Source organism: Oncorhynchus gorbuscha, linkage group LG16 (assembly GCF_021184085.1).
Source record: "Oncorhynchus gorbuscha isolate QuinsamMale2020 ecotype Even-year linkage group LG16, OgorEven_v1.0, whole genome shotgun sequence".
NCBI lineage: Eukaryota > Metazoa > Chordata > Actinopteri > Salmoniformes > Salmonidae > Oncorhynchus > Oncorhynchus gorbuscha.
In genome coordinates, this window is record NC_060188.1 from 80,487,780 (window position 1) to 80,514,212 (window position 26,433).

At 46.7% G+C, this 26,433-nt stretch overlaps 2 protein-coding genes across 2 annotated transcripts in view; both read left to right on the top strand.

Moving 5' to 3' along the window:
• The first annotated feature begins 6,683 nt into the window (after positions 1 to 6,683).
• Positions 6,684 to 12,412, top strand: pla2g3 (phospholipase A2 group III). The gene is made up of 8 exons (XM_046305852.1): positions 6,684 to 7,538; positions 8,494 to 8,626; positions 8,973 to 9,107; positions 9,216 to 9,435; positions 9,883 to 10,276; positions 10,412 to 10,547; positions 11,039 to 11,155; positions 11,434 to 12,412. Exons 1-8 carry the CDS (start codon positions 6,884 to 6,886, stop codon positions 11,435 to 11,437), a joined length of 1,794 nt encoding a protein of 597 aa, XP_046161808.1. The 5' UTR covers positions 6,684 to 6,883; the 3' UTR covers positions 11,438 to 12,412.
• A 298-nt stretch (positions 12,413 to 12,710) lies between these two features.
• The window catches only part of LOC124000742 (tetratricopeptide repeat protein 28-like), a 92,638-nt gene continuing 78,915 nt past the window's right edge, over positions 12,711 to 26,433 (top strand). The window contains exons 1-2 of the mRNA XM_046307321.1: positions 12,711 to 13,039; positions 16,490 to 16,909. Of these exons, the coding sequence (XP_046163277.1) occupies positions 13,010 to 13,039; positions 16,490 to 16,909 (450 nt within the window). The 5' untranslated portion in view covers positions 12,711 to 13,009. The remainder of the gene's footprint in view (positions 13,040 to 16,489; positions 16,910 to 26,433) is intronic.

Below are 26,433 nucleotides of genomic sequence, written 5' to 3' on the forward strand. Positions count from 1 at the left end.
CTCTCTCTCACTTTCTCTCTCTCTCTCTGTTCCCACTCTCTCCTCTGTCTCTCCTCTCTCTCTCTCTCTCTCTCTCTCTCTCTCTCTCTCTCTCTCTCTCTCTCTCTCTCTCTCTCTCTCTCTCTCTCACTCATAGAACAAAGCGTTACTCCAAGCCTGATGAAGTAATGATCACACAATGCTGTAGACATGGGCATATTGCACTGCACTGCATCTTCCTGTGACAGATAACAAATGCACACAAAATACATGCTGAGCATGAGCCCTGTCTTGATCATATGACGTGCATTGACCTGTAGTAGGTTTGATTGCTAGAAATTCTCACATGTGAAATGATCTGTGATAGCTTATGTTAAACGATAATGCAATGCAAAGTAAAATTAAATATGAAACTTTAAGATGTGTTGATATTTACTTTGAATACGAATGATATTTTCAAGTGTAGTATAAAGTTTTGAAGATACAGTACATATGTACACATGATGTATTTGCCTTCTGCCACTGTTATCATAGTCTTGGGAGAAGCATGCAAATGGTTAATGCACAGTGGTGTAAAGTACTTAAGTAAAAATATTTTAAAGTACAACTTAAGTCGTTTTTTGGGGTGTCTGTACCTTACTTTACTATGTATATTTTCGACAACTTGTACTTTTACTTCACTACATTCCTAAAGGAAATAGTGTACTTTTTACGCCATCCATTTTCCCAGACACCCAAAAGTACTCGCTCTCTGGTTTGCGTAATATAAGGAATTTGAAATGATTTGTACTTGTACTTTTACTTTTGATACTTAAGTATATTTTGGCAATTACATTAACTTTTGATACTTGAGTATATTTAAAACCAAATACTTTTAGACTTTTACTCAAGTAGTGTTTTACTGAGTGACTTTCACTTTTACTTGAGTCATTTTCTATTTCTATTGGCTACTTTTTCCACCGCTATTAATGCATAGACATGCCAGGTCGCAGTTGCAAATGAGAACTTGTTCTCAACTAGCCTACCTGGTTAAATAAAGGTGAAATAAAAATAAAAAATAAATTTTTTTTTGAAGTTCGCTCATTGTATAAGCAGCATCTGTGACATGGCAGGACCTTTGTGAGAATCAGGTGAGGTTTGAGAACCGGTGGCCTGAGTAGACACGCAGTGGAATGTAGGTGGACTTTGGCTCTCTTGATAAACACAGTAGTGAATCTCTTCTCTTTTCTTTTCCAACTGGTTGAAAGTTCACAGTCCTGTTGGCCTCTGAAGGATTAGTCTGCCAGACTGTATAGACTTGAACTCCACTGTGTAGTATAACACACCTTGACATTCATGGAGACATTGATGGTTTAATAATATTCAATGATATAATGCTGACATTGTATAATTTAGTTAAAAAATATAGGCCTAGAGTGAAAAAATAGTTAATAGATAGACATATAAATGAAATGGTTATTTCTGGTCAATATTGGAGGATACAATTATAAAACTAGATCGATTTTATGTTTACTTCCTGGCGGAATTTGACTCTGTCATGTTCAGAAACACCTCATATTCTGGAAACTGGCCAATAGAAAAAAGATAAGCATTTTAACGTTTCATAATTTATGATATCTGATAAGGATAGCAAGTGTAATAATTTTCATTGATCATCCATCCAGTAGAAACAATTGTGTTCATTAAACTCAGCAAAAAAAGAAACATCCCCTTTTCAGGACCCTGTCTTTTAAAAAGAATTCCTAACTTCCCTAACTTCACTGATCTTCATTGTAAAGGGTTTAAACACGGTTTCCAATGTTTGTTCAATGAACCATTAACAATTAATGAACATGCACCTGTGGAACGGTTGTTAAGACACTAACAGCTTACAGACGGTAGGCAATTAAGGTCACAGTTATGAAAACTTAGGACACTAAAGAGGCCTATCTACTGACTGAAAAACACCAAAAGAAAGATTCCCAGGGTCCCTGCTCATCTGCGTGAATGTGCCTTAGGCATGCTGCAAGGAGGCATGAGGACTGCAGATGTGGCCAGGGTAATAAATGGTAAAGTCTGTACTGTGCCTAAGACAGCACTACAGGGAGACAGGACAGACAGCTATTCATCCTCGCAGTGGCAGACCACGTGTAACAACACTTGCACAGGATCGGGACAGGTACAGGATGGCAAAAACAACTGCCCGAGTTACACCAGGAACGCACAATCCCTCCATCAGTGCTCAGACTGTCTGCAATAGGCTGAGTCAGGCTGGACTGAGGGCTTGTAGGCCTGTTGTAAGGCAGGTCCTCACCAGACATCACCAGCAAAAACGTCACCTATGGGCACAAACCCACCGTCGCTGGACCAGACAGGACTGGCAAAAAGTGCTCTACACTGACGAGTCGTGGTTTTGTCTCACCAGGGGTGATGGTCGGATTTCCGTTTATCGTCAAGGGAATGAGTGTTACACCGAGGCCTGTACTCTGGAGCGGGATCGATTTGGAGGTGGAGGGTCTGTCATGGTCTGGGGTGGTGTGTCACAGCATCATCAGACTGAGCTTGTTGTCATTGCAGGCAATCTCAATGCTGTGCGTTACAGGGAAGACATCCTCCTCCCTCATGTGGTACCCTTCCTGCGGGCTCATCCTGACGTGACCCTCCAGCATGACAATGCCACCAGCCATACTGCTCGTTCTGTGCGTGATTTCCTGCAAGACAGGAATGTCAGTGTTCTGCCATGGCCAGCAAAGAGCCCGGATCTCAATCCCATTGAGCACGTCTGGGACCTGTTGGTTCGGAGGGTGAGGGCTAGGGACATTCCCCCCCAGAAATGTCCGGGAACTTGCAGGAGCCTTGGTGGAAGAGTGGGGTAACATCTCACAGCAAGAACTGGCAAATCTGGTGCAGTCCATGAGGAGGAGATGCACTACAGTACTTAATGCAACTGGTGGCCAAACCAGATACTGACTGTTACTTTTTTTTTTACCACCCCCCTTTGTTCAGGGACACAATATTCAATATCTGTTAAATCATTTTTGTGGTTAAATTCCCATGTACCGAATACAAAATACAAGTTAAATGTGTTTCCATCGCATTTTCAACTGTACTGATGGGGGTGCTGAGGAATTATTAACAGGGAAGTTTACTTCGATATGATGGTTATTATATCAATATTTACACATGAAAGTGTTTCCACCGACATTTCTCACATAATTCATTTTACAGACACTAAAAGATCCCACTTTGTCTAGCATGTTTTGTTTTGTCGACATATGGAAAGTTTACGGACAAATTGTCTGTTTCCATCAGGCCTGTCATGACATTTGTTATCGAACATGTACTTTACTGTATAGAAATGTTGGCTGGAAAACTGGTTTGTAACCATCCTCAGTTTTTATGAGAATAAAGTTATACCATATTTTTAAAAATCACCACAGCTGTGATGGAAATTGGAAGTTTCGGTACAATTTTATAAATGCCCACAGTGTCACGCCCTGTCACGCCCACAGTGTCATGCCCTCAGTGTCACGCCCTGTCACGCCCACAGTGTCACGCCCTGTCACGCCCACAGTGTCATGCCCACAGTGTCACGCCCTGTCACGCCCACAGTGTCACGCCCTGTCACGCCCACAGTGTCACGCCCTGTCACGCCCACAGTGTCACGCCCTGTCACGCCCACAGTGTCACGCCCTGTCACGCCCACAGTGTCACGCCCTGTCACGCCCACAGTGTCACGCCCTGTCACGCCCACAGTGTCACGCCCTGTCACGCCCACAGTGTCACGCCCTGTCACGCCCACAGTGTCACGCCCTGTCACGCCCACAGTGTCACGCCCTGTCACGCCCACAGTGTCACGGGCGTGACTCGGGGGTGTTCTAGTCTATTTATTTCTGTGTTTGGGATTGAGTATGGTTCCCAATTTGAGGCAGCTGATTATTGTTGTCTCTAATTGGGGAGCATACTTAAGGTGTCCCTGTTCCCACCTGCTTTTGTGGGAAATCGTTTTGTATATGTGCTTGTTGCACTAAGTTACTTCACGTTCGTTGTTTGTTTATTGTTTTTTTTTCACTTTTAATAAAGATGTGGAACTCAAATCACGCTGCGCCTTGGTCCATCCATTATAACAACCGTGACACACAGATCATTTGTTTGTTCGACATGGTGGTGACATGGTGGTGACATGGTGGTGTATTTAGCAAAAAATGGCAGTGGAAATGCATTTATGTGCAAATATTGATATAATAACCATCATATCTAAGTAAACTTTGAGTCACTCAATGATATGTGGCTACTATATGTGTATTTTCCAATCAGAGATGTGTTTCTATCGGTTTACGTAGAAGCTCTTATACAGGAACAATTAGGGTTAAGTGCTTTGCCCAACGACACACCAACTGAATTTTCCTTTGCCTGGAGTAGCCCTGAATGTGCATTTTACCAGTAAGCATATGAGTCTTCTCATATGTACCCCCTGTGTATATGTCCAATTACCCCCAGGGGTTCTAGTATCCCATATTGGGAACCACTGGCCTACAATGAGATTATTTTTGAACAAAAGAGCAAGATATATTTTTTTTGTCAAAAGACAGCCAAGCATCGATGATCATGTCACCAGAATAAAACCCTCAATATTTATTGGAAAGTATCATCAAGCTCACCTTGCGCTTTTACCACCCTGTGAAGTTCCTCATAATTTATTTAATCTGTAGCCTAATAAACTGCATGCTTTCTCAACGAGTTTTAGTGGGAAGACCATACAGCACGTCATAGCTGCAACCTGTGCAACCTGGTCTCAAAGCACTTCGTATTATTCTGTATGTAAATCTGAGAAAGTACTTTAGTATGATATGTTACGTTTCGGATGGTATGTGTTAAGTTGTGGATGTCCATCATCCATTTTGTATGATATGTTCTAAATGACCATTTGTGTTATATGTTACGAATTTGCAAAACATACACTATGTTTCAAATTCTATCTGGGTAGCTAGCTGGCTAATGTTTGCTATTTTAGGGGTTAGGGTTAAGGTTAGGGTTAAGTTTAGGAGTTAGGTTAAAGGGTTAAAATTAGGGTTAGGGTTAAGGGAAGGGATAGCTAAAAGGGTTAAGGTTAGGGTTTGGGTTAGCTAAAAGGGTTACGGTTAGCTAAAAGGGTTAAGGTTAGGGGAATGGTTAGCTAAAAGGGTTAGCTAAAAGGGTTAGGGTTAAGGGAAGGGTTAGCTAAAAGGGTTAGGGTTAAGGGAAGGGTTAGCTAAAAGGGTTAGGGTTAAGGGAAGGGTTAGCTAAAAGGGTTAAGGTTAAGGGAAGGGTTAGCTAAAAGGGTTAAGGTTAAGGGAAGGGTTAGCTAAAAGGGTTAAGGTTGGGGTTAGGGTTAGCTAAAAGGGTTAAGGTTGGGGTTAGGGTTAGCTAAAAGGGTTAAGGTTAAGGGAAGGGTTAGCTAAAAGGGTTAAGGTTGGCGTTAGGGTTAGCTAAAAGGGTTAGGGTTAAGGGAAGGGTTAGCTAAAAGGGTTAAGGTTGGGGTTAGGGTTAGCTAAAAGGGTTAGGGTTAAGGGAAGGGTTAGCTAAAAGGGTTAAGGTTGGGGTTAGGGTTAGCTAAAAGGGTTAGGGTTAGCTAAAAGGGTTAAGGTTAGGGGAATGGTTAGCTAAAAGGGTTAAGGTTAAGGGAAGGGTTAGCTAAAAGGGTTAAGGTTAGGGTTAGCTAAAAGGGTTAGGGGAAGGGTTAGCTAACATGCTAAGTAGTTGCAAACTAGCTGAAAAGTAGTAAGTAGTTGAAAAGCTGTTAATTAGCTAAAATGCTAAAGTTGGCTGTGATGAGATTATGCGACCACCCATCCACCCGACCAACCACCCTACTTTCATTTTTGCCTAGCATGCTGACCACACCGCCCTCATTGCGTGAGCGAGCGATTCCGAGAAAAAGGAATGTGCATTTCAGGTAAAATAACAACCCAATGTTTATATCACAGGACAAATTAGCTAGCAACATCAAGCTAGAAAAATGGCCACAAGTGTTTCATATTATAATGAAACAGCAGGGAGCAGGTCTCAAACCCTCGACCTTCGAGCCCGCGGTCCGGTGCGCTATCGACTGTGCTGCAAAAGCAGACTCTTACGGCAGGGTCGATTTCCGCGCTTATAAAACCCAGGGTCGTTACAATATGTTTGACCTGTACCCAAGTTAATATAGTTGGTTCAGAGTTCGTTTTTATATTTCAACCTGTGTCTGATTGCATCTGGTGTGTGTGGACAAAATCAACATGAGCGATCTTATGGTAAGTAACCATCTGTAAGTAACCAAATGTAACGTATACTAATTTCGATTCCCGGATTTACGTTTACTATGTTACGTCTAGTTTATGAGACCAGGCTGCATCGCGTGGCTATTAGGTCATAATGGCTATTATTTGCGCATAAAAGAGTTTCCACCAACATTTCGTACATAGTTATTTTTACCGACACAAAAATATCCACTTCTTCTAGCGTATGCCTATTTTTGGAAAGTTACCTACATTAGACCTGTCCTGTTTCCTTGAGGTTTCTCCGACATATACTACTTGCACACAAAGCTTGGATGGAAGACTGGTTAGACACACAAACACACACCACAACCACGTGGTCAAATCAAAGCGCAGAATATTGCGGGCGGGAAAGCCCCTCGTAGAACAGTTTAAAACCGGCCTGAGGTCCGTCTCTTTTCAGACATACTCACACAGTGGAAACTAGTGAATAGGGCCACTGTTAATTACGTATCAGTTGCAAAGTGAATGTATTTTAATGCAAGTTCGGGGTGCGGCAACATTTTATTTATATATTTAATCTTACCTCTTAGCATAAGAGAAAGGGAGTGTTTTATAAAACGAGAAATTAAATTGGATTGGGTTCGGTGCTTTTTATTACAAATATTAGTCTATCTATAAAGTACTGAATGACATTTAACATGTTTACATTGATGCCGAAAATGCACATCAACTCCATTTTATTTTCTGCTGTAATAATGGCAGCAGTGTCACTGATGTTGACCACTGCAGCTGCTGCTGACCCGAGGGATTTCTGTTTCTGGACTAAAGTCACGTCGAAAGGTGAGACCCATCTCAGCTTTCTCCGACACCACAGCGAAACTCACGACGCCTCCTCCACATCCCTACATCTCTACCACAGTGTATGGTCGGTGGAGAATAGACTGGTCAACTGCGCAGTGAGTGACGACACGGCCGTTACAGACAGCTACATGTCTGTGTGTCGGGAGAAGAACACCACAGGAGAGTTCTCTGACCGCCCTTGTGAACGTGTTGATGTCAGTGCGCAGTCTGAACTTGAAAGCTACTGCGCTCCTGTTAGCTCTCCAACCGTCACCCAGCGCGAAGCCGTTGGAGATGCCTCTGAGGAACATAGAGAGACAAGGCGTAAGAGGCACGCACTGAGCGTTATTGATGATATAGCGATCCTGAATCCTCTTGGAGACGGTGGTGACAGTTCCAGGGATGAGACGCAAACCCATCGGCGAGTAAAACGTGGTCTCATCGTGCCGGGAACGCTTTGGTGCGGCTCAGGGAACAAGGCGGCGGCCTATGACGATTTAGGTAGGTGGTCGGTGTTGTATCTGTAACTGTGTTCCAGACTAAGATGTGGTTCTCCTTTTGATAATATTTTCTCATTTGTAATTGTATGGGGTATTAAGCAGAATGTAATTGATGATGATGATTCATGTGCCCATTTGTAGGGCTCTATAAAATCCGCGATGCGGAGAACGCAGACAGAATTATGGACTCCAGATATTAAAATGTAATTCAAACATATTCAAAAATGTATTGTCCTTAGTAGGGAATCATCTAAATGAATTAACACATAAAGCGTCTACTACTTTGTGCAGCCGTTAGCGATGAAGTTGGTAGATGGAAATGCTTTCCCAAAAACCTTCTCATTTAAATGTTAACTACAAAGTAGTCTATGCTTACCTGGCAGAATGATTTCATTATTTGCATCAATCCAGTCGGTATTTATTTTGCAAACACGGACAGTGATGGTAGAGTGCTTCTATATACATCTGCATTGCTGGCTCTTCTGGATTTTAGGCTGGGTTTCTGTATAAGCACTTTGTGACAACTGCAGATGTTAAAAGGGCTTTATAAACGATTGATTGATTGTGTGAGCTACACCGCTAACATCTTCTTGCTAGGCGTGCACCGGAATTAAAGGTTAGTTGCATCTATTTGTATTTATTTTTAGACCTGAAAAGTGGTCTCCTGATGTGGGTTAAGTATTGTTGTGGATTAGAACATCCAATTGAGTTGTTTTTCAGGTTTAAAAAAGTGTGATTTTCAGAGCGAAAACCTTAAAAAACAGGGTGAAACAGAAATCTGGGTAAAATGAAACGGAATTTGGGGAAACAAAATATGGAATCAGACAAAATGTAACTGATTTTATAGGGCCCTACTTTAGTAATGCCTCTGTTTCCCGTCACAATATATCAAATAGGCCTAACCTGGTCTCTTGTTGTTGTTGCTGAACCTCTCCTACCACTCCTACCTGTGACAGGTGTGTTTGCAGAGACAGACAGTTGCTGCAGGGAGCATGATCAATGTCAGGACACCATCCTGTCGTTCGAGACCAACTATGGAGTTTTCAACACAAACATTTTCACCCTTTCCCACTGCCACTGTGATAACAGGTAGGCTGCCTGTCACAAACTAACTCTGTCTATGAGACTGTGACTCTCATGAGGAAGATTCTGCCTTTCCCTTAATATAATAATAATAATAATATATGCCATTTAGCAGACGCTTTTATCCAAAGCGACTTACAGTCATGTGTGCATACATTCTACATATGGGTGGTCCAGGGGATCGAACCCACTACCCTGGCGTTACAAGCGCCATGCTCTACCAACTGAGCTACACAGGACCTTTAACATTATACATTACTGATTCAGTTCCGGCTAACCTCTGTGTAGTGTTGTATTGATGTTGTGTTTAGGTTGCATTAACATTGTATTACCATTGTGTTGTTGTGTATAGGTTTCACCAGTGTTTGCTGGGGGCTGAGGACAGTATTTCAGACACAGTGGGATACGTCTTCTTCAACCTGCTGAAGATGCACTGCTTTGAGTTCTCCCACAGACTACAGTGCTCTGAGAGGAACTGGTTTGGCATGTGAGTGACGATCCCTCCCTCACTTATGTTTGTTCATGAAGTGTTTAATGTAACATGCAATGTAAAATGGAATAGAGGCTGATCCTACCTCATTCCTCTCTGTGACAGGTGTCAACAGTATGAGATGTCTCTGTATGCTGTGGTCCATCCTCCCACCTTCTACAACTCCACCCAGCCAGACTCTGACTTAGAGGAGGATGACATGGCTGACAATACCACCACTACCATCTCCACCCCCACTTCCACCTCCCCCTCCAACTCTACCACCTCCTCCTCCACTACCATCTCCACCCCCACTTCCACCTCCTCCTCCAACTCTACCACCTCCTCCTCCACTTCCAACTCTACCACCTCCTCCTCCACCCCCACTTCCACCTCCCCCTCCAACTCTACCACCTCCTCCTCCTCTTCCAACTCTACCACCTCCATCTCTACCTCCTCTATCTCCCTCTCCACATCTCCCACCACCTCCATCTCCACCTCCTCTACCCCCATCTCTTCCTCCACCATCTCTACCTCCATCTCCACATCTCCCACCACCTCCATCTCCACCTCCTCTACCTCCATCTCTTCCTCCACCATCTCTACCTCCATCTCCACATCTCCCACCACCTCCATCTCCACCTCCTCTACCCCCATCTCTTCCTCCACCATCTCTACCTCCATCTCCACATCTCCCACCACCTTTCCCTACATTGCCACTTCCACCTCTCCCTCCACCTCCACCCCCACCTCTCCCTCCACCTCCACCCCCACCTCTCCCTCCACCTCTCCCTCCACCCCCACCCCTCCCTCCACCCCTCCCTCCACCTCCACCTCTCCCTCCACCTCCACCTCCACCCCCACCTCTCCCTCCACCCCTCCCTCCACATCCACCCCCACCACTCCTTCCAGTGCTGCCCCAGCAGACCTCACCCCAGGGGGTCAGAGTGGAACACCAGCCTCTGGCTCGCCTGTCATCCACCCTTACCCTGGAGAGGACAATATGGTTGCCAATACTTCCCCCACCTTCACCACTGGCACTGCTACTGCTATAGGGACCCAGAGTAGCACCTCGGGACTAGAAACCTCAGCCTCGGGCCCAGCATTGGCTTTGGCCTCGCCAGCTGAACCCACCCACCATACTGGCCTGACTCTGCCTAAGTCTAACCAGGACGCAGCAAGCACAGGTAGGTGAAATAAAATATTGTCTGGTTTTCTGTCTCTTTCTGCCTGTTTCTATGTGCATCTACTTTTGATAATGCCTTTTAAGTGGACTTGACCATGAGCTCAATTACATTTCATTGTGTTTCCTGTCTGTGTAGGGAAGCAGCATGTATATGTGTGTGATGTATACAGAGACCTGGATGACTGCAGGTTTAAGATCCCTGCTCACCAGAAGAGATACAGCCTCCTCAACCCAGAACCCAGGACCCTCTTCCACTGTAACTGTACCAGCAGGTCATTATTACAGAATAATATAATATGTAATGGCTTGGACAACCAGATCAGTGCAACCAAGTGGTCTGTGACATACAGATGTCTGTATGTCATTTTGTGAATGAATTAATGAAATTATGAGTCAAATCACCTTCGGTGACCATCCTTTACGGGTATATTTGTTAGGTGTGTAAAACAAATTGTGTGCATAGGGTCAGACAGTCAAGGACAGCCCTACTAGTTGTGTTAGCAGTTGTTGCTTAATGTTTAAATCAAATGTTTGATAAAATACAGAAGTAGGACTTTTTGGCAGCAGTAAGATTGTGTGCTCACGTGTGTGTCTGACACTCACCCCAATATGTCCTCCTCTCCTCTCCTCTCCTCTCCTCTCCTCTCCTCTCCTCTCCTCTCCTCTCCTCTCCTCTCCTCTCCTCTCCTCTCCTCTCCTCTCCTCTCCTCTCCTCTCCTCTCCTCTCCTCTCCTCTCCTCTCCTCTCCTCTCCTCTCCTCTAGACTGTCTGAGGTTCTGGTTCAGCAGAAGGAGATATCTGGGGTTCAGACTATCCTGTTGAAGTACATCTCTCTGTCCTGCTTCACATTACAGCCACAGGTCTGCACACAGGGGACAAGGTCAGTACAGTACACATCACAGACACACACACGCACTGCCACACGTGCACACAAGGGTGCACGCTCTCTCTCACACACACACACACACACACACACACACACACACACACACACACACACACACACACACACACACACACACACACACACACACACACACACACACACACACACACACACACACACACACACACACACACACACACACACACACACACACACACACACACACACACACACACAAATGAGTTTGTAACAGTCTACCTCCTTATCTACAGCTGATCGGCTTCTCTGGTCAAACCCTCTTCTGCTCAGCTGGAGCAGCAAAAGATCAATGGTGGAGGCATGGAGGAGTGGCGCCATCTACAGGCCGCTGGCCACAACGGCAGGAGGCCCAAATCTAGATGGGCCAAACGCAGACTACACAAACTCTGCATCAGGATGACCAGGAAGCACAGTCAATGTGCTTTAGTAGAAGATGCAGTGCCAATGTGATGCAATGTTGCCTGATCTATTTAGCCATCCCATTTCCTCCCCTATGGGATATAGATACTATTTATTTTTGTAATTGACAGTTGAGTAATTGTAAATCCAGATGACTCCAGAGCTGCTTATAGTTAGGTCATTCACTTTAAGATAGCTAGGTGAGACATCCACATCAGCAAACTCAGTGCAAGTAGGAAAAAAGACAAGTGCATGCTTTTGTTGTTGTTGGAGGGATAATCTACTAATAGCAGTTGTAAATAGTGATATGTGTATCAGGGCCTTACTGCTGTAAAGGAAAAACTCTGTTTCTAGTCCTGAATGTAAATATCTAAGCTACTGTACTATAGTGTCATTTTTTATTTTTAACTACTGTCTATGCTCAGCATTCATTTAATACTTTATCTTACTGCAAATTGTACATATAAGTTACTTGTATAGAAACACATATCATTATCAAAGACAAACAGCGTTTTCATTTAATATTTTTATTCATTATTTTGTTTACTCTAATAATCCAGACTGTATCACAACCTGCGGTGATTGGGAGTCCCATAGAGCGGCGCACAATTGGCCCAGCGTCGTTCAAGTTCGACCGGTGTTGGCCGTCATTGTAAATACGAATTACCGCTTAACTGACTTGACTGGTTAAATAAAGGTTCAATAAAATAAAACATTGTTTTTTTAAATAAACACTTTGACAGAGCCTGTATGCTATTTCTTACTGTTGTCTTTACAATGCTGTCAATTTGATGACTCATTAAACTACACTATATCAAAGACACCAAAGTGTTAGGTTATTATTATGTAAACCGGAAATTTAGAATACGTTCACGAAAGGCAAAGGGATGGTGTTTGTATCGTCTGTTCTATAATTATTTTTCATTTTGTTTCACCTTTGATTCAAGGAAATTGTGTAACCTACTTTAATATGAAGCGTATGGCTTGTTTATTTATGAAGAGCTCTGCAGTAAGTAACGATCTATTACTAAAATTCTGTAGAAACAATACTTACAACAGGAATGAATAACTGCTAGGTAACTCAACCCCTCTCTGATGTCACCACGGGTAATTGAGACCTGGAGACCGACTGGAGATGCATCCGTGGAGCTCGAGGCTGCCGAGACCCGCCTCCACCCGCCACAAATTCCGTTACTCGGGGAAAAACGGATTTAACATGGCGCACTTTCTGGGAAATAATTTGAGTTAGTTCGCGGCCGGTTAAGTGGAATATCGCTTGTTGTTCATTTTTCTGAGGTCCATGAAAACATTGTTGTAGGAGAGCGCAGCGTTTCTGTGGCTGTTTGGGAAGCGAACTGCCATGGGATGAAAGTTTGAAGTTGCTGCCGCTGTGTATAAAGCTAGAACAGGATGGAGAAGCATCGACCGAAGAAAGAAAGGGTAAATAACCCAATGGCGAACAAAGAAAATGAGGCTAGTTTTTCTGACAGGACATAGCATTTAGGCTATAGATCTAGCTAACTGCAATAGTATGCTATAGGCGGGCTAGTAACTAACTAACCTATCAATTTCAGCCAAAGTGCTTTGATGATCCGTTTGATGTTATGCCCAAGTTGCTTAGCTATTCAGTAGTATTGTAGCCTAGCCCATACCGCGCTTTTTATAGCAATTTAGTGGAATATGCCATATTACAGTATTACAATAATAATAAGATAAGACAAGATCCAAATGTATGTAACATTAGCTTTTACATAGGTGACAAACAGAACAGGGTTTTTGCCCCTTTAGTCTCTCTCTCTCTCTCTCTCTCTCTCTCTCTCTCTCTCTCTCTCTCTCTCTCTCTCTCTCTCTCTCTCTCTCTCTCTGTCTCTGTCTCTCTGTCTCTCTCTCTCTGTCTCTCTCTCTCTGTCTCTCTCTCTCTCTCTGTCTCTCTCTCTCTCTCTCTCTCTCTCTCTCTCTCTCTCTCTCTCTCTCTCTCTCTCTCTCTCTCTCTCTCTCTCTCTCTCTCTCTCTCTCTCTCTCTCTCTCTCTCTCTCTCTCTCTCTCTCTCTCTCTCTCTCTCTCTCTCTGTCTCTCTCTCTCTGTCTCTCTCTCTCTCTCTCTCCTCTCTCAATTCAATTCAATTCAAGGGCTTTATTGGCATGGGAAACATGTGTTAACATTGCCAAAGCAAGTGAGGTAGACAACATACAAAGTGAATATATAAAGTGAAAAACAACAAAAATTAACAGTAAACATTACACATACAACAGTTTCAAAACAGTAAAGACATTACAAATGTCATATTATATATATATATATACAATGTACAAATAGTTAAAGGACACAAGATAAAATAAATAAGCATAAATATGGGTTGTATTTACAATGGTGTTTGTTCTTCACTGGTTGCCCTTTTCTCGTGGCAACGGGTCACAAATCTTGCTGCTGTGATGGCACACTGTGGAATTTCACCCAGTAGATATGGGAGTTTTTCAAAATTGGATTGGTTTTCGAATTCTTTGTGGATCTGTGTAATCTGAGGGAAATATGTATCTCTAATATGGTCATACTTTGGGCAGGAGGTTAGGAAGTGCAGCTCAGTTTCCACCTCATTTTGTGGGCAGTGAGCACATAGCCTGTCTTCTCTTGAGAGCCATGTCCGCCTACGGCGGCCTTTCTCAATAGCAAGGCTATGCTCACTGAGTCTCTACATAGTCAAAGCTTTCCTTAATTTTGGGTCAGTCACAGTGGTCAGGTATTCTGCCACTGTGTTCTCTCTGTGTAGGGCCAAATAGCATTCTAGTTTGCTCTGTTTTTTTTGTTAATTCTTTCCAATGTGTTAAGTAATTATCTTTTTGTTTTCTCATGATTTGGTTGGGTCTAATTGTGCTGTTGTCCTGGGGCTCTGTAGTGTTTGTGTTTGTGAACAGAGCCCCATGACCAGCTTGCTTAGGGGACTCTTCTCCAGGTTCATCTCTCTGTAGGTGATGGCTTTGTTATGGAAGGTTTGTGAATCGCTTCCTTTTAGGTGGTTGTAGAATTTAATGGCTCTTTTCTGGATTTTGATAATTAGTGGGTATCGGCCTAATTCTGCTCTGCATGCATTATTTGGTGTTTTACGTTGTACACGAAGGATATTTTTGCAGAATTCTACGTGCAGAGTCTCAATTTGGTGTTTGTCCCATTTGGTGAGCGGACCCCAGACCTCACAACCATAAAGGGCAATGGGCTCTATGACTGATTCAAGTATTTTTAGCCAAATCCTAATTGGTATGTTGAAATTTATGTTTCTTTTGATGGCATAGAATGCCCTTCTTGCCTTGTCTCTCAGATCGTTCACAGCTTTGTGGAAGTTACCTGTGGCGCTGATGTTTAGGCCAAGGTATGTATAGTTTTTTTGTGTGCTCTAGGGAGACAGTGTCTAGATGGAATTTGTATTTGTGGTCCTGGTGACTGGACCTTTTTTGGAACACCATTATTTTGGTCTTACTGAGATTTACTGTCAGGGCCCAGGTCTGACAGAATCTGTGCATAAGATCTAGGTGTTGCTGTAGGCCCTCCTTGGATGGTGACAGAAGCACCAGATCATCAGCAAACAGCAGACATTTGACTTCGGATTCTAGCAGGGGGAGGCCGGGTGCTGCAGACTTTTCTAGTGCCCGCGCCAATTCGTTGATATATATGTTTCTCTCTTTCTCTCTCTCTCTCTCTATATATATATATATCTTTCTCTCTCTCTCTGTCAGAGGAGGTCCCTGGTTTCATTCTTTCAAGAATGTGTCTCCCTGCTGACCTGGGCTGGGAGGAGGAAGGAAGTGACAATGAAGTGGTGTGTGTGTGTGTGTGTGTGTGTGTGTGTGTGTGTGTGTGTGTGTGTGTGTGTGTGTGTGTGTGTGTGTGTGTGTGTGTGTGTGTGTGTGTGTGTGTGTGTGTGTGTGTGTGTGTGTGTGTGTGTGTGTGTGTGTGTGTGTGTGTGTGTGTGTGTGTGAAGACGGTGTTCCTGTACTTTTACAACACAACTGTTTCAACTGCTGCTCCACTTTGACAATGGCTCATTTTCCTGCAAGCCTCCATCTGTGTTTGTGTGAGAGTGAGAGAGAGTGAGAGTGACACAGAAAGAAAGAGATTGAGTGAGTGAGACTGACTCATATATACCCAGCTATATGCACAGGCTGAAAATCAGCTGTTCTCTCCTCTTCTCCTGACTCCCCCTCTCTCTCTCTCCCTCTCTCTCCCCCCTCTCCCTCTCCCCTCTCTCACTCTCTCTTGCGTTCTCTCTCTAGCTCTCCCTGTCTCTCTCTCATTCTTCTCTCAGTGAAAACTTTCTACTGTGTGAGTTAGTGCTCCAGTTTGCTCTCTGTTTGGACAGAGAATGCCACTGGGACTCCAGGGAACATGTGTGTGTGTGTGTGTGTGTGTGTGTGTGTGTGTGTGTGTGTGTGTGTGTGTGTGTGTGTGTGTGTGTGTGTGTGTGTGTGTGTGTGTGTGTGTGTGTGTGTGTGTGTGTGTGTGTGTGTGTGTGTGTGTGTGTGTGTGTGTGAGAGAGAGATAATGACAGCCTTGATGTAAGTAATTCTGAAAAGACAAATTTGGTAGCAGCAGATCAGGGAAGGAAGCAGAGAGTTAACCTCAACGTGCACATTACACACACACGCACTCACACTCACAAACACACTCGCAGACACTAAATAAAATGCAGATATAAATATTGCTTTGATGTTTTGGTGGAACAGATTAGAAAGTCAGCTGTACATCAGCATGGTCCTCTTTAGGGAATGATGACACAACTTGACTGTCAAATTACTGTAATGTTGAGAAAAAGGTATTTGATTGAATTAAAATATAACTGACCACTCCTACCGACATTTATTTTCTTCCTCCCATCCCCCTCTCTCTTCTCCTCTTTAGTTCTCTCTCTTTGGCCCTCGCTCTTCTGGCCGAAGCACCAACCCTCCCTCTTCCTCCTCTTCATCCTCTACCTCTGCTCCCCCCATCCCTCCCACTCTCTGCAAGACAGACCCTCATCCCTCCATCCCTCCCTCTCTCCGTAAGACAGACCCTCATCCCTCCATCGCTCCCTCCATCCCTCCTGGGCCTCCTATCCTTTCTAAGACAGAGTTTTTGGAAGCAGTGCGTTGCAGTAACCAGGCGTGCCAGCGGGGGCAGTACAGCCAGGCGGTGCAGCTCTATGGGAAGGCCCTATCTGCAGACCCTCAGAACTGCATCCTGTACAGTAACCGCTCAGCGGCCCATCTCCGCCTTGGACAGTACCAGACTGCCCTGGACGACGCCCTCAAAGCCCGCCTGCTCAACCCCAAATGGCCAAAGGTAGGACCAACTGTATACTATAACATACATTTGTACTGCTAACTGAGCTTTTGTTTGCGGGATGCGTTTTGCTCAAACTACAGATGTAAGATCTTCATTTCATCACTCTTGTGTTGCTGAGAATTTTCCTGCACGGCAGGAAATGAAAACTTGTAGTATATTCAAGGTTTAAAAAGGCTTTGTCATTTAAAAAAAAATCCATTAATTATAATCCACATAATAATTCACATTTCCTGTTGCTGCAGGATTATTTTCCTTCTGTAGCAAACTGGCACAAATTAAGATCCTACCTCTGTAATGGCCCAAGGTAAGAGAGATAGGTGTCATGGTTAATGTACACCAACAACTTCTAGAGCATTCCCAGAGGATTGAAGGTGCTCAGCATGAAGTGCCTCTTTGTATTCAACTGTAGAGGGAATAGCCTGAACATACAGTCAATAAACAAATGAGAGAGAAAGAGTGAGAGTGATACCAAGAGAGAGAGAGACAGGGAAAGAGAGAGACAGAGAAAGAGAGAGAGAAGAGACAGAGATGTTTTGAGGCAGTCAGGGGTCTTTGTAAAGAGACAAACTCCAGAAAGACTTTCCCAGACTGGCTCTGTAATTCATTACATTTTAAGGGGCTTTATTAGCATGGGAAACACATGTTTACATTGCCAAAGCAAGTGAAATGAACTATTAAACATGAACTGTAAACATTACAATCACAAATGTTCAAATATAATACACATTTCAAATGTCATATTATGTCTATATACAGTGTTGTAATGATGGGCAAATAGTTAAAGTACAACAAAAAATATGGGTTGCATTTACTCTCTGCTCTGTATCTCTCTCTCTGTGGGTCTGCTCCACTCCACTTCCCCTCTCTATAGGGAAGAGAATAGACGGAAGCTGTGTGTGTGTGTGTGTTGTAGGAGCAGGCAGGGTCTATGGGGACAATAACATAACAGCAGGAACATTTCTTCAAAAGAGCGAGTGTGTCTGTTTGTTGTGTGTGTGTGTGTGTGTGTGTGTGTGTGTGTGTGTGTGTGTGTGTGTGTGTGTGTGTGTGTGTGTGTGTGTGTGTGTGTGTGTGTGTGTGTGTTGTAGGAGCAGGCAGGGTCTATGGGGACAATAACATAACAGCAGGAACATTTCTTCAAGAGAGCGAGTGTGTCTGTTTGTGTGTGTGTGTGTTGTAGGAGCAGGCAGGGTCTATGGGGACAATAACATAACAGCAGGAACATTTCTTCAAGAGAGCGAGTGTGTCTGTTTTTGTGTGTGTGTGTGTGTGTGTTGTAGGAGCAGGCAGGGTCTATGGGGACAATAACATAACAGCAGGAACATTTCTTCAAGAGAGCGAGTGTGTCTGTTTGTGTGTGTGTGTGTGTGTGTTGTAGGAGCAGGCAGGGTATATGGGGACAATAACATAACAGCAGGAACATTTCTTCAAGAGAGCGAGTGTGTGTGTGTGTGTTGTAGGAGCAGGCAGGGTTTGTGGGGACAATAACATAACAGCTAAATGGCATATATATTATATATATTATTATATTATATATTAGCAGGAACATTTCTTCAAGAGAGCGAGTGTGTGTGTTTGTGTGTGTGTGTGTGTGTGTGTTGTAGGAGCAGGCAGGGTTTGTGGGGACAATAACATAACAGCAGGAACATTTCTTCAAGAGAGCGAGTGTGTCTGTTTGTGTGTGTGTGTGTGTGTTGTAGGAGCAGGCAGGGTCTGTGGGGACAATAACATAACAGCAGGAACATTTCTTCAAGAGAGCGAGTGTGTGTGTTTGTGTGTGTGTGTGTGTGTTGTAGGAGCAGGCAGGGTTTGTGGGGACAATAACATAACAGCAGGAACATTTCTTCAAGAGAGCGAGTGTGTCTGTTTGTGTGTGTGTGTGTGTGTGTTGTAGGAGCAGGCAGGGTTTGTGGGGACAATAACATAACAGCAGGAACATTTCTTCAAGAGAGCGAGTGTGTGTGTTTGTGTGTGTGTGTGTGTGTGTGTTGTAGGAGCAGGCAGGGTTTGTGGGGACAATAACATAACAGCAGGAACATTTCTTCAAGAGAGCGAGTGTGTCTGTTTGTGTGTGTGTGTGTGTGTTGTAGGAGCAGGCAGGGTCTGTGGGGACAATAACATAACAGCAGGAACATTTCTTCAAGAGAGCGAGTGTGTGTGTTTGTGTGTGTGTGTGTGTGTTGTAGGAGCAGGCAGGGTTTGTGGGGACAATAACATAACAGCAGGAACATTTCTTCAAGAGAGCGAGTGTGTGTGTTTGTGTGTGTGTGTGTTGTAGGAGCAGGCAGGGTCTGTGGGGACAATAACATAACAGCAGGAACATTTCTTCAAGAGAGTGAGTGTGTCTGTTTGTGTGTCTGTTTTGTGTGTGTGTGTGTGTGTTGTAGGAGCAGGCAGGGTCTATGGGGACAATAACATAACAGCAGGAACATTTCTTCAAGAGAGCGAGTGTGTCTGTTTGTGTGTGTGTGTGTGTTGTAGGAGCAGGCAGGGTCTATGGGGACAATAACATAACAGCAGGAACATTTCTTCAAGAGAGCGAGTGTGTGTGTGTGTGTGTGTGTGTGTGTGTGTGTGTGTGTGTGTGTGTGTGTGTGTGTGTGTGTGTGTGTGTGTGTGTGTGTGTGTGTGTGTGTGTGTGTGTGTGTGTGTGTGTGTGTGTGTGTGTGTGTGCATACTGGCCCGGTGGTGGTGTCAGAGCAGTAGTCCTGCTGCTGTATTCTCTGTTGGTCAGTGTGAAGGTCAGGTGTAATGAACTACCATTCTGAGAACGTTACTTACTTCAGCCTGTCCTCCGTTTTTGTTCCTGTCCCCCTCTCTGTTCCTGTCTGTTCCTGTCCCCCTCTCTGTTCCTGTCTGTTCCTGTCCCCCTCTCTGTTCCTGTCTGTTCCTGTCTGTTCCTGTCCCCCTCTCTGTTCCTGTCTGTTCCTGTCCCCCTCTCTGTTCCTGTCTGTTCCTGTCCTCACTCTCTGTTCCTGTCTGTTCCTGTCCCCCCTCTCTGTTCCTGTCTGTTCCTGTCCCCCTCTCTGTTCCTGTCTGTTCCTGTCCCCCTCTCTGTTCCTGTCTGTTCCTGTCCCCCTCTCTGTTCCTGTCTGTTCCTGTCCCCCTCTCTGTTCCTGTCTGTTCCTCTTTGTTCCTGTCTGTTCCTGTCCTCACTCTCTGTTCCTGTCTGTTCCTGTCCCCCTCTCTGTTCCTGTCTGTTCCTGTCCCCCTCTCTGTTCCTGTCTGTTCCTGTCTGTTCCTGTCCTCACTCTCTGTTCCTGTCTGTTCCTGTCCCCCTCTCTGTTCCTGTCTGTTCCTGTCCCCCTCTCTGTTCCTGTCCCCCTCTCTGTTCCTGTCTGTTCCTGTCCCCCTCTCTGTTCCTGTCCCCCTCTCTGTTCCTGTCTGTTCCTGTTCCCCTCTTTGTTCCTGTCTGTTTCTGTCCCCCTCTCTGTTCCTGTCTGTTCCTGTTCCCCTCTTTGTTCCTGTCTGTTCCTGTCCCCCTCTCTGTTCCTGTCTGTTCCTGTTCCCCTCTTTGTTCCTGTCTGTTCCTGTCCCCCTCTCTTTCCTGTCTGTTCCTGTCTGTTCCTGTCCCCCCTCTCTGTTCCTGTCTGTTCCTGTCCCCCTCTCTGTTCCTGTCTGTTCCTGTTCCCCTCTTTGTTCCTGTCTGTTCCTGTCCCCTCTCTTTCCTGTCTGTTCCTGTCTGTTCCTGTCCCCCTCTCTGTTCCTGTCTGTTCCTGTCCCCCTCTCTGTTCCTGTCTGTTCCTGTCTGTTCCTGTCCCCCTCTCTGTTCCTGTCTGTTCCTGTCCCCCTCTCTGTTCCTGTGTTCCTGTCCCCCTCTCTGTTCCTGTCTGTTCCTGTCTGTTCCTGTCCCCCTCTCTGTTCCTGTCTGTTCCTGTCTGTTCCTGTCCCCCTCTCTGTTCCTGTCTGTTCCTGTCCCCCTCTCTGTTCCTGTCTGTTCCTGTCCCCCTCTCTGTACCTGTCTGTTCCTGTCCCCCTCTCTGTTCCTGTCTGTTCCTGTCTGTTCCTGTCCCCCTCTCTGTTCCTGTCTGTTCCTGTCTGTTCCTGTCTGTTCCTGTCTGTTCCTGTCCCCCTCTCCGTTCCTGTCTGTTCCTGTCTGTTCCTGTCCTCCTCTCTGTTCCTGTCTGTTCCTGTCTGTTCCCTCTCTGTTCCTGTCTGTTCCTGTCCCCCCCCTCTCTGTTCTGTTCCTGTCTGTTCCTGTCCCCCCCTGTTCTCTGTTCCTGTCTGTTCCTGTCCCCCTCTCTGTTCCTGTCTGTTCCTGTCCCCCTCTCTGTTCCTGTCTGTTCCTGTCCCCCTCTCTGTTCCTGTCTGTTCCTGTCCCCCTCTCTGTTCCTGTCTGTTTCTGTCCCCCTCTCTGTTCCTGTCTGTTCCTGTTCCCCTCTTTGTTCCTGTCTGTTCCTGTCCCCCTCTCTGTTCCTGTCTGTTCCTGTCCCCCTCTCTGTTCCTGTCTGTTCCTGTCTGTTCCTGTCCCCCTCTCTGTTCCTGTCTGTTCCTGTCCCCCTCTCTGTTCCTGTGTTCCTGTCCCCCTCTCTGTTCCTGTCTGTTTCTGTCCCCCTCTCTGTTCCTGTGTTCCTGTCCCCCTCTCTGTTCCTGTGTTCCTGTCCCCCTCTCTGTTCCTGTCTGTTCCTGTCCCCCTCTCTGTTCCTGTCTGTTCCTGTCCTCCCTCTCTCTTCCTGTCTTCTCCTGTCCTCACTCTCTGTTCCTGTCTGTTCCTGTCCCCCTCTCTGTTCCTGTCTGTTCCTGTCCCCCTCTCTGTTCCTGTCTGTTCCTGTCCCCCTCTCTGTTCCTGTGTTCCTGTCCCCCTCTCTGTTCCTGTCTGTTCCTGTCCCCCTCTCTGTTCCTGTCTGTTTCTGTCCCCCTCTCTGTTCCTGTCTGTTCCTGTCCCCCTCTCTGTTCCTGTCTGTTCCTGTCCCCTCTCTGTTCCTGTCTGTTCCTGTCCCCCTCTCTGTTCCTGTCTGTTCCTGTCCCCCTCTCTGTTCCTGTCTGTTCCTGTCCCCCTCTCTGTACCTGTCTGTTCCTGTCCTCCCCCCTCTCTCTTCCTGTCTTCTCCTGTCCCCCTCTCTGTTCCTGACTGTTCCTGTCCCCCTCTCTGTTCCTGTCTGTTCCTGTCCCCCTCTCTGTTCCTGTCTGTTCCTGTCCCCCTCTCTGTTCCTGTCTGTTCCTGTCCCCCTCTCTGTTCCTGTCTGTTTCTGTCCCCCTCTCTGTTCCTGTCTGTTCCTGTTCCCCTCTTTGTTCCTGTCTGTTCCTGTCCCCCTCTCTGTTCCTGTCTGTTCCTGTCCCCCTCTCTGTTCCTGTCTGTTCCTGTCCCCCTCTCTGTTCCTGTGTTCCTGTCCCCCTCTCTGTTCCTGTCTGTTCCTGTCCCCCTCTCTGTTCCTGTCTGTTTCTGTCTGTTTCTGTCCCCCTCTCTGTTCCTGTCTGTTCCTGTCTGTTTCTGTCCCTGTCTGTTCCTGTCTGTTCCTGTCCCCCTCTCTGTTCCTGTCTGTTTCTGTCCCCCTCTCTGTTCCTGTCTGTTCCTTTCCCCTCTTTGTTCCTGTCTGTTCCTGTCCCCCTCTCTGTTCCTGTCTGTTTCTGTCCCCCTCTCTGTTCCTGTCTGTTCCTGTCCCCCTCTCTGTTCCTGTCTGTTCCTGTCCCCCTCTCTGTTCCTGTCTGTTTCTGTCCCCCTCTCTGTTCCTGTCTGTTCCTGTTCCTGTTCTTTGTTCCTGTCTGTTCCTGTCCCCCTCTCTGTTCCTGTCTGTTCCTGTCCCCCTCTCTGTTCCTGTCTGTTCCTGTCCCCCTCTCTGTTCCTGTCTGTTTCTGTCCCCCTCTCTGTTCCTGTCTGTTCCTGTTCCCCTCTTTGTTCCTGTCTGTTCCTGTCCCCCTCTCTGTTCCTGTCTGTTCCTGTCCCCCTCTCTGTTCCTGTGTTCCTGTCCCCCTCTCTGTTCCTGTCTGTTCCTGTCCCCCTCTGTTCTGTTCCTGTCTGTTCCTGTCTGTTCCTGTCCCCCTCTCTGTTCCTGTCTGTTCCTGTCTGTTCCTGTCTGTTCCTGTCTGTTCCTGTCTGTTCCTGTCCCCCTCTCTGTTCCTGTCTGTTCCTGTCCCCCTCTCTGTTCCTGTGTTCCTGTCCCCCTCTCTGTTCCTGTCTGTTCCTGTCTGTTCCTGTCCCCCCCTCTCTGTTCCTCTCTGTTCCTGTCTGTTCCTGTCCCCCTCTCTGTTCCTGTCTGTTCCTGTCCCCCTCTCTGTTCCTGTCTGTTCCTGTCCCCCTCTCTGTTCCTGTCTGTTCCTGTCTGTTCCTGTCCCCCTCTCTGTTCCTGTCTGTTCCTGTCTGTTCCTGTCTGTTCCTGTCCCCCTCTCTGTTCCTGTCTGTTCCTGTCCCCCTCTCTGTTCCTGTCTGTTCCTGTCTGTTCCTGTCTGTTCCTGTCCCCCTCTCTGTTCCTGTCTGTTCCTGTCCCCCTCTCTGTTCCTGTCTGTTCCTGTCCCCCTCTCTGTTCCTGTCTGTTCCTGTCCCCCTCTCTGTTCTTGTCTGTTCCTGTCCCCCTCTCTGTTCCTGTCCCCCTCTCTGTTCCTGTCTGTTCCTGTCCCCCCTCTCTGTTCCTGTCCCCCTCTCTGTTCCTGTCCCCCTCTCTGTTCCTGTCTGTTCCTGTCCCCCTCTGTTCTGTTCCTGTCCCCCTCTCTGTTCCTGTCTGTTCCTGTCCCCCTCTCTGTTCCTGTCTGTTCCTGTCCCCCTGTTCTCTGTTCCTGTCCCCCTCTCTGTTCCTGTCTGTTCCTGTCCCCCTCTCTGTTCCCCTCTCTGTTCCTGTCTGTTCCTGTCCCACTCTCTGTTCCTGTCTGTTCCTGTCCCCCTCTCTGTTCCTGTCTGTTCCTGTCCCCCTCTCTGTTCCTGTCTGTTCCTGTTCTCACTCTCTGTTCCTGTCTGTTCCTGTCCCCCCTCTCTGTTCCTGTCTGTTCCTGTCCCCCTCTCTCTTCCTGTCTGTTCCTGTCCCCCTCTCTCTTCCTGTCTGTTTCTGTCCTCACTCTCTGTTCCTGTCTGTTCCTGTCCCGCCTCTCTGTTCCTGTCTGTTCCTGTCCTCCCTCTCTCTTCCTGTCTTCTCCTGTCCTCACTCTCTGTTCCTGTCTGTTCCTGTCCCCCTCTCTGTTCTGTCTGTTCTGTTCCTGTTCCTGTCTTTCTGTCCCCCTCTCTGTTCCTGTCTGTTCCTGTCCCCCCTCTGTTTCTGTCTGTTCCTGTCCCCCTCTCTGTTCCTGTTCCTGTCTGTTCCTGTCCCCCTGTTCTCTGTTCCTGTCTGTTCCTGTCCCCCTCTCTGTTCCTGTCTGTTCCTGTCCCCCTGTTCTGTTCTGTTCCTGTTCCTGTCTGTTCCTGTCCCACTCTCTGTTCCTGTCTGTTCCTGTCCCCCTCTCTGTTCCTGTCTGTTCCTGTCCCCCTCTCTGTTCCTGTCTGTTCCTGTCCCCCTCTCTGTTCCTGTCTGTTCCTGTCTGTTCCTGTCCCCCTCTCTGTTCCTGTCTGTTCCTGTCCCCCTCTCTGTTCCTGTCTGTTCCTGTCCCCCTCTCTGTTCCTGTCTGTTCCTGTCCCCCTCTCTGTTCCTGTCTGTTCCTGTCCCCCTCTCTGTTCCTGTCTGTTCCTGTCCCCCTCTCTGTTCCTGTCTGTTCCTGTCTGTTCCTGTCTGTTCCTGTCCCCCTCTCTGTTCCTGTCTGTTCCTGTCCCCTCTCTGTTCCTGTCTGTTCCTGTCTGTTCCTGTCCCCCTCTCTGTTCCTGTCTGTTCCTGTCTGTTCTTGTCCCCCTCTCTGTTCCTGTCTGTTCCTGTCTGTTCCTGTCTGTTCCTGTCCCCCTCTCTGTTCCTGTCTGTTCCTGTCCCCCTCTCTTTCCTGTCTGTTCCTGTCTGTTCCTGTCCCCCTCTCTGTTCCTGTCTGTTCCTGTCCCCCTCTCTGTTCCTGTCTGTTCCTGTCTGTTCCTGTCTGTTCCTGTCCCCCTCTCTGTTCCTGTCTGTTCCTGTCCCCCTCTCTGTTCCTGTCTGTTCCTGTCTGTTCCTGTCCCCCTCTTTGTTCCTGTCTGTTCCTGTCTGTTCCTGTCTGTTCCTGTCCCCCTCTCTGTACCTGTCTGTTCCTGTCCCCCTCTGTTCCTGTCTGTTCCTGTCCCCCTCTCTGTACCTGTCTGTTCCTGTCCCCCTCTCTGTTCTTGTCTGTTCCTGTCCCCCTCTCTGTTACTGTCCCCCTCTCTGTTCCTGTCCTCCCTCTCTGTTCCTGTCCTCCCTCTCTGTTCCTGTACCTCCCTGTCTGTTCCTGTCCTCCCTGTCTGTTCCTGTCCTCCCTGTCTGTTCCTGTCCCCCCTCTATGTTCCTGTCCTCCCTCTATGTTCCTGTCCTCCTTGTCTGTTCCTGTCCTCCCTGTCTGTTCCTGTCCTCCCTGTCTGTTCCTGTCCTCCCTGTCTGTTCCTGTCCTCCCTGTCTGTTCCTATCCTCCCTCTCTGTTCCTATCCTCCCTCTCTGTTCCTGTCCTCCCTGTCTGTTCCTGTCCTCCCTGTCTGTTCATGTTCTCCCTCTCTGTTCCTGTTCTCCCTGTCTGTTCCTGTCCTCCCTCTCTCTTCCTGTCCTCCCTCTCTGTTCCTGTCCTCCCTGTCTGTTCCTGTCCTCCCTGTCTGTTCCTGTCCTCCCTGTCTGTTCCTGTCCTCCCTCTCTGTTCCTGTCCTCCCTCTCTGTTCCTGTCCTCCCTGTCTGTTCCTGTCCTCCCTGTCTGTTCCTGTCCTCCCTGTCTGTTCCTGTCCTCCCTGTCTGTTCCTGTCCTCCCTCTCTGTTCCTGTCCTCCCTGTCTGTTCCTGTCCTCCCTCTCTGTTCCTGTCCTCCCTGCCTGTTCCTGTCCTCCCTCTCTGTTCCTGTCCTCCCTGTCTGTTCCTGTCCTCCCTGTCTGTTCCTGTCCTCCCTGTCTGTTCCTGTCCTCCCTCTCTGTTCCTGTCCTCCCTGTCTGTTCCTGTCCTCCCTCTCTGTTCCTGTCCTCCCTGTCTGTTCCTGTCCTCCCTGTCTGTTTCTGTCTTCCCTGTCTGTTCCTGTCCTCCCTGTCTGTTCCTGTCCTCCCTGTCTGTTCCTGTCCTCCCTGTCTGTTTCTGTCTTCCCTGTCTGTTCCTGTCCTCCCTGTCTGTTCCTGTCCTCCCTGTCTGTTTCTGTCTTCCCTGTCTGTTCCTGTCCTCCCTGTCTGTTCCTGTACCTCCCTCTCTGTTTATGTCTTCTCTTTGGCACAATAGACTACACACTTGCATGTGTGTTTGAAATACTTTAATGTCACTATATTACAATGGACAGATGGATAAAGTTTTTTCCCTGATGATTGCTGACTGAGTTTCTTTACCTTGGCCAGTGGTCACCAACACTCTCTCTCTCTCTCTCTCTCTCTCTCTCTCTCTCTCTCTCTCTCTCCTATTCAGCCCCTTTACTTTCAGTGCAGCAAACTCTCTCCAGAAGTTCAGTGAGGATCTCTGAATGATCCAATGTTGACCTAAATGACTAATGATGATAAATACAATCCACCTGTGTGTAATCAAGTCTCCGTATAAATGCACCTGC

Excerpts from the sequence above, each read along its gene's own strand:
- pla2g3 (XM_046305852.1), top strand. The coding sequence starts at position 6,884 with ATGACATTTAACATGTTTACATTGATGCCGAAAATGCACATCAACTCC. Across the intron at positions 9,108-9,215 it reads GAGAGGAACTGGTTTGGCAT|GTGTCAACAGTATGAGATGT; the intron begins GTGAGTGACGAT and ends TCTCTGTGACAG. Across the intron at positions 10,277-10,411 it reads CCAGGACGCAGCAAGCACAG|GGAAGCAGCATGTATATGTG; the intron begins GTAGGTGAAATA and ends CTGTCTGTGTAG.